The sequence below is a fragment of the Netta rufina genome, assembly GCF_964035555.1.
Source record: "Netta rufina genome assembly, chromosome: 30".
Classification (NCBI taxonomy): domain Eukaryota; kingdom Metazoa; phylum Chordata; class Aves; order Anseriformes; family Anatidae; genus Netta; species Netta rufina.
The window spans coordinates 534,448-541,175 of record NC_140154.1 but is presented as its reverse complement, the minus strand read 5'-3'; the positions used below and the strand labels follow the sequence as shown (position 1 = coordinate 541,175).

Here is a 6,728-nt window from a genome sequence, read left to right as displayed (position 1 = left end):
CCCCGCCCGCCGCACCGGGGCCGCCGACTGCCGGAGGAGGAAAAGGGAGAAAGGAAACGGAAACGGGGCGTTGAGGGGGGGGGGGGGGCGCCGCCGCCGCCGCCGCCGCCGCCGCCGCCGCGCCCGCACTACTTTGTCGGCGGGGGCTTCGGGCGGAGGGAGACGGAGCGCGGAGGGCGCGGCGGTGCGGCACTGGGGGAGGGCCGGCGCGGGCCGCAGTGCACGCTGCTGCCGGGAGGGATCCCTCCGCGCGGGTTAACCCCTGCGCTGCCGGGGCGGGCGCGAGGCGCGCACGTGGGTGGAGGGGGGCGGGACGGGGGGGGGGGCGCGGATCCGGTACCGGGGGGGTCCCGGTTCCGTTCCCGGTTCCGTTCCCGGTTCTGCTCCCGGTTCTGCACCCGGTTCCGTTCCCGTTTCTGCCGGGGATCGCCCCGGGTGGGTGCGTGGGGCGGGCTCCGTCCCGGACCCGCGTGGCCGTGGGGTCACCGCGGCACCGGGGAGCCCCCGGGGCTGCCCCGCTCGGGGGGCGCCCCCCGGTACCCCGGGGGCAGCTCCTGGGCACGGCCCCCCCCGTACCCCGGCACCTGCCCCCCCCCCAATACCCCAGTTCCTACCCCCCCCAGCTCTAATTGGGCAATTAGCGTTAATTAGCGGCAATTAACCGAGCAGGGAGCGCGGCCCCCAGCCCCCCCCCGCCATCCGAGGGGGGGCTTCACCGTGGGTGCCGATGCACGGGGCCACGTCCGTCCTTGTCACGCGTGTCCCCAGGGAGGGGCTGTCCCTAGGCTGGCAGCCCCCTCCCACCTTGTGTCCCCCCCCCCGTGGGGTCGTGGAGCTCCGCAAACTTCCTCTCCACGACCCGAGAGATTCGGCCTGGGGGGGTCCCCGTCACCGCCCCCACGCGTGGGTTCGGGAAGTGACACCCCCACACACCCGAGCGAGCACCCACAGCACCCTGCGAGAGGACACGGGCCCGGGAGGTGGGGGGGGGGGCGGGCTGAGCGGGACCCCACGCCACCGGTAACGACCCCCAAGGGGGGGGCACCCCACGCGGCGTCACGCGTGGGAGCCTTGGGCTGAGCCCCACGCCCCTCCACGCCTCTCCACGCCCCCCCCTTGAGCGACCCACGGTGCGGCGGGCCCCGAGGAGCCCCCGGCGGTACCGGGGCTGGGGGCGCGACCCCCGCCACGCCACGCGTGGGGAGGAAAAGCGGCGCGGGCGGGCGCGGCACCCAGCGCAATCAGCAGCCGGGAGGGGAGGGAGGGGGGCGTGGCCTCCGCCACTACGCTCCCGCGCCGCGTGACCACAACACCGCCCGCTCGGCGCTCCCATTGGGCGGCGGGCGGCGGGTGGGCGGGGCGCGGCGCGCGCGCAGGCGCCTGGGCGGCCGCGGCTCCATTCATGAAAAAGGCCGAGAGCGGCTGAGCCACGTGGTTGGCGCTCACCTGCGGGGGACACGCGGGAGGGCGCCCACCTTCCCTCCCCCCCCCGGTACCGGAGACCCCCCCAGCCCCCCCCCTCAGCCACAGCTCCGCATGGGCCATAGATTTCTCTTTATTTACGAAAACAATTAAATAGTATTATTCTTTTTTTCGGGGGGGGGACAGAAGTGGTTAAAAGCACGCTCGCCCCCCCTGCCCCCCGATCGATGGGGGTCTGGGAGTGGGGGGGGGGCTGGTCGGAGGACGTTTATATTACATTTATAAATAGAAAAATAAAACTCTCAAGCAGGGCGGGTTAGCGGTTAGCGCGGGTTAGAGCTGGGCCCCCTCCCTGCCCTGCAGCCCCGAGCGGTGCGGGGACACCGTGGGGGACAGGGACATTGTGGGTGACAGGGACACCATGGGTGTTGGGGACACCATAGGTGTTGGGGACACCATGGGTGATGGGGACACTCCAGGTGATGGGGACACCGCAGGGGACAGGGACACCTCTCAGCTCCAGGGGCAGTGCCCCAATCCCCAGGCGCAGCGGTTAATAAAGCAATAAATACGGGGGTAGCACACGGGGTGGGGGGGCTGGGGCACGGGGGCCACCTAACGCCCCCCAGCAGTGCTGCGGGGTGGCCCCCAGAACATGGGAGGGGGCTGAGCCCTGCTCCCTGCACTGTGCCCCCCCACTTCACCCCAAGCAGTGCCCAGCCGAGGGGCACCCAACCTCCCCGGGGGGCCCCCACGCCTCCTCCTTGGCACCCATGGGTGCGAGGGGTCTGGTGCTGGTCCTGGTGCTGCGGCATGAGCCCTGCAGGCTGGGGGGGGGGGCTCTACGCCTGCACGGCCTCGTGGCCCAGCACCCCCCAGGCCAGGCGGTAGAGCAGGCGCGAGTACCAGTGCACGCCCGCCTCCGGTGCCGTCCCGTTGCCCCCCTCGGCACGGGCGGGCAGCAGCGAGAGGAGCCCGTGGAAGAGGCGCAGGGGGGCGAAAGCGCGGTGGGCCCAGCGGTGGCTCTCCAGGACGGCGTAGCAGGATGCCAGCACCCCGTTGACCAGCAGGGTCCCGTGGGAGGTGAGGGGGGCGAAGACCCCCACGCCTTCCTCCCGCGACACCCTCAGCACGCGCGCGGGGCGCAGCCCCTGCCCGCCAGCCCCCTGGGCCAGCACCGCGTCCCCCGGGCGCAGGCGGCGGGCGAAGACGGGCAGGAAGGCGGCCGAGCCGTTGGCGGCCCCGCGGGCGGCGAAGACGAGGTGGGACGGGGTGAGGAGCAGCCGGCGAGCCGGGCTGGCCGTCTCGATGGCCACGAAGGAGGCGCGTTGGCCCAGGTCGCGGTGGAGGAAGAGCAGCACCTCGGTGGGCACCAGGCGGCCGCCGGGCTCGGCGCCCAGCACCCAGTCGCCCCGGCGCAGGTCGGCCAAACCCCGGCGCTCGCCGCTCCGCAGCGTCACCGTCGCGTGGCCCGGGAAGCAGCCGCCGGTGCGCACGGCCAGGGAGTTATCTGGGAGGGTGGAGAACGCCACCGGTGGGTCCCCGCGGCCACCTGGGGGGGAGCAGCAGAAGGGGAAAGGGCCCCGAGCGGAGCTGCTCTGACCGGACCCGAAATCTCCCCCCCTCCCGAAACAAAGCGGATATTTTCTGAACACCCCTCCACCCCCCCCCGTGGTTCCTGTGAGCAGGATCCAGGCTGAGCGGGTGCTGCAGGGCCCCTTTGTCCGGCCCGCACTGATGCCCTTTGTTCCGCCTGGCCCTGCCGCTGGGGACGGTGACATTTGCGGCCACTTTCACTTTCTGTCGATTGTCACTTCTGGCCTGGACCAGGGCTGCTGGCCGGAGCGGCCGCGGGGCTGGGGGGGGGCGCATCCAAAGTGTCTTAAACCCCCCCCCACCGTACTCTGTGCCCCCATGGGAGGCGAGCCCTGGGGACAGCTCTGTCCGTGCCACTTTGGGGTGGGGAGGAATAGGATTTTTTGCCAAGCTGGTGGCTGAATGGAGCTGGGACAGGCTGGGGGCTACATCCCACGCCGCCCTGGGATGGAAATGGGGGGCAGAGGGTGTTGGGGGGCCACAGGTTGGGGTGCTGAGGGGGACGGCAGCCCCCTGGCAGCCCCGTGGTGCCATACCTGCTCTGACGGAGACGTGGATGTGCGCCTTGGACTCGTAGTAGACCCAGTCGAAGCCGGCCTCCACGGCCAGGCGCGCCAGCATGCCGTACTTGTGGCGGTCGCGGTCGGAGGTGGTGATGTCCAGCGCCCGGCCCTCGTAGTGCAGCGAGTCGGGGAGGTGGTGCCCGTCCTCGTCCCAGCCCTCCGTCACCCGCAGCTTCACCCCCGGCCACATGTTCATCACCGCGATGGCTAACGAGTTCACCCGCTCTTTGCAGCGCTGGATCGGGGAGGGGCGGACACACGGGACAAGCACCAGGGTCAGTCCTGACCCCCCCCGTGGCACCCACAGCCCTACCTGGGGCATCCTGAGTGTGGACGGACAGACGGACACTGGGGGGCTGTGGGGGTTTGGGAGGGGGCAGCCCGAAGGGGTTGCTGGCTAGGGGGGCAGATGGGACCCCCCCTCGGCCTGCAGAGGGGCACAGCTGAGCTGCCCCCCCCCAGAATGGTGCAGGTTGAAGGTTAACGTGCCCCAGGGTCCTGCAGGGGAGCCCGGGCAGTCAGGCGGAAAGGGCACGGGACGGTGCCGGGTGTCACCTTCCCCTTGGCCATGGCTGTGACTGATTAACCTGACCGTGGGGGGGGCACGGGGCAGAGCTGGGGGGTGCAGCCAAGCAGAACCAGCCCCACGTCCCGTAGCAGCACCGGGGGGGGGCTCGGCGCCTGCCAGAGCAGAGCAGGATGCGTGCAGCTCCCACGCTGCAGAGAGCAGGGCTCTGCAGGGGGACGGGGGGGGGTCCCACGAGCTGGGGGAGGCAGCGGGGGGGGCTCGGGCGGTGCCCATGAGGGGCGCAGGGGATGGAGGCCGCTCCCATCTGCCCCAGCAGCCGGCGAGGTCGCGGCGTCCCTCCGTGCCCCGGTGCCCCCCGGTTCCCCGTGCAACAAAGCCGCTCCCGGGAGCGGTGGGGCAGCGGGGGCGGGAGTGCGGGGCCCGGTCCCGGGGCTGCCCGGCCCGGGGGGGGGGCCCGGCATGCGACGGGGGGGTAGGAATGCACCCGGCCCGGCCCGGCCCGGCCCGGCGACAATAGGCGCCTTCCAGCCCGGCTCTGACCTCAGGCCCCGGGAATGCCGGCACGGCCACAAAGGCCCCTTTCAGCCGCCCGCACCCCGGGCCGGCTCCGTGCCCGCGGCCCGCCGGGCTCCGCCGCCCCGGCTCCGCCGCCCCCGCCGCCCCGGGCCGAGGGAGCCGCGGCGCTGCCTGGACCACTCGCAGCATCCCCCGTCTCCATGGCGACCGCGGAGCCGCCCTTCGCCATGGCAACGGCCGGCGAGCATCCCGGCGGGACGAGGCGCAGCCCCGGACCCCCGGGAGACGTCTACCGGGGCCGCCCCCTCCCCGTTGGCCCGCCCCGGGGCCGGGCAGGGGCGGCTCCGCGGACCGGGAGCGGCAGCCCCGGGATCCCCGGCAGCCCCCGACGCCCCCTCCCCGTTAATCCCCGCCGCGGGTCCTCAGCGACCCACCCGGTGCCACCGGTACCGGGGCTCGGGGGAAAGCTCCGGGAGAAGCCGGGGAGGGGACCCCGCGCACCGGGAGAGTCGGGGCCACCGGGTAACGGTCGGGGCTACCGGGGGCCGGTCGGTGCCACCGGGGGTCGGTCGGTGCCACCAGGGGCCGGTCGGGGCGCTCCCTCCCGCCCCCTCCCCGCCGCCCCCGCGCCCCGGGGAGCGCGGCCGGACCGTCCCGGGCTCAGCCCCCACCTCGGTCATGAGCCGGTCCGCCCCCGTGTTCTCCTCGTCCTTGAAGATGATGTCGGGGTTGTAGTTGGGCACCAGCTCCCTGAAGCGCTCCGAGCCCCTCAGGACTTTCCCCTCCGCCTTCCCGCTCGCCCCCAGCGTCTGCTCGGGCACGTTGGGCACGAACTGCTTGTAGAGCAGCGGCGAGAGCTGCCGCCGCCCGAACCGCCGCCGCCCCACCGGCCCCCGGCCCGGCCCGCAGCCCAGCACCGGAGAGGCCAGCAGGAAAGCGGCGAGGCCGAGGAGGCCGAGGGCGAACCGGCTGCACCGGGGCATCCCGGCCGCCGAGCTCCGCCGGGCCCCGCTGCCTCCGCGGCCCCCGCTTCAGTCACCGGGGGCACGGGCGGCCGGGGCGGGCATGGTACCGGCGCGGCGGCCCCGGGGCTTTTAGCGGCTCCCGGTGCCAGGGGCGGGTCGGCGGCGTTTCCTTCTCACACCCACGGGCCCGTCGCCGCTCCGGGACCCGCGGCCACCCGGGACGAGTGACAACCCCTCCCCACGCACCCCCCCCCCGGGGCCGCCACCACCCACTCGGAGCGCCCGGGCACCGGAGCGTTTCCCACCCGCGCCCACGGACCCGGCACCCCCTCTCCTGGCGCTGCACCCTGCTGCCGGGGGGGTCCCCGACGGGAAAAGCCCCCTCCTCCTACCGCTGCGGCCCCGGGACGGGCACCGGGAACCGGGAACCGGCCCCGGGCACCGCGCTCCTGGCACTGGCCCGGCCCCGGCCGCCCCGCTCTTGGCACCGCCCCGGCACCGGGACCTCTCCCCGGTCCTGGCACCGTGCCCCGATTCCGGTTCCCCCCCCCTCCTCGTCTGGGTCCTGCGCTCCGGTACCGGCCCCGCTCACTTCCCCGGCACCGCTCTCCGGTACCGGGCCCCCCCCTTTTCCTTATCCCGCCGCTTTATCCGGTGCCGGTCCCGCTCCCCTCGCCTGTCACTGCGCTCCGGGACCGGGTCCCCACTTCCCCGGCACCGCGCCCCGTTCCCGGGACCGTTTCTCCCACCACCGCCCCCTGGCTCCCGTTACCCTACGGCTGCCCCGCCGGTACCGGCAGCTCCCCCACCCCCTGGCAGAGCCGCCGGTACCGAGCCCCGATTCCTGGCTCTCCCCACTTCTCCCCCGTTTGCTGCCGTCCCCGGTACCGGTACCCGCTCCTGGCGCTGCCCCCGGTACCGGGCTGCCCGCAGCCGCCCCGGGCCGTGTCGGGCGGCCCCGGCCGGGTGCCCCCCACCTGCACCCGCTCGGCTCCGGCACTGGGCAGCGCCGCCGGGTCCCTCCGGCCCCGCCTCGGAGCCCGGCCCCCGGGAGCGGCGGCAGCGGCGGCCACATCCCCCGGGGCCGCCCCCGCCGGGGCTGCACTGCCCGGGACGGCCCCTCCGAGCCCCGGGTGT

At 74.3% G+C, this 6,728-nt stretch overlaps 1 protein-coding gene across 1 annotated transcript; it reads right to left on the bottom strand.

Moving 5' to 3' along the window:
* Positions 1-1,726: 1,726 nt before the first annotated feature.
* DHH (desert hedgehog signaling molecule) lies at positions 1,727-6,081 on the bottom strand. The gene is made up of 3 exons (XM_084303482.1): positions 5,298-6,081; positions 3,555-3,816; positions 1,727-2,932 (listed from the first exon to the last, which is right to left on the bottom strand). The coding sequence occupies exons 1-3, from the start codon at positions 5,607-5,609 to the stop codon at positions 2,265-2,267; spliced, it is 1,242 nt and encodes a 413-aa protein (XP_084159608.1). The 5' UTR covers positions 5,610-6,081; the 3' UTR covers positions 1,727-2,264.
* Between the last annotated feature and the right edge of the window lie 647 nt (positions 6,082-6,728).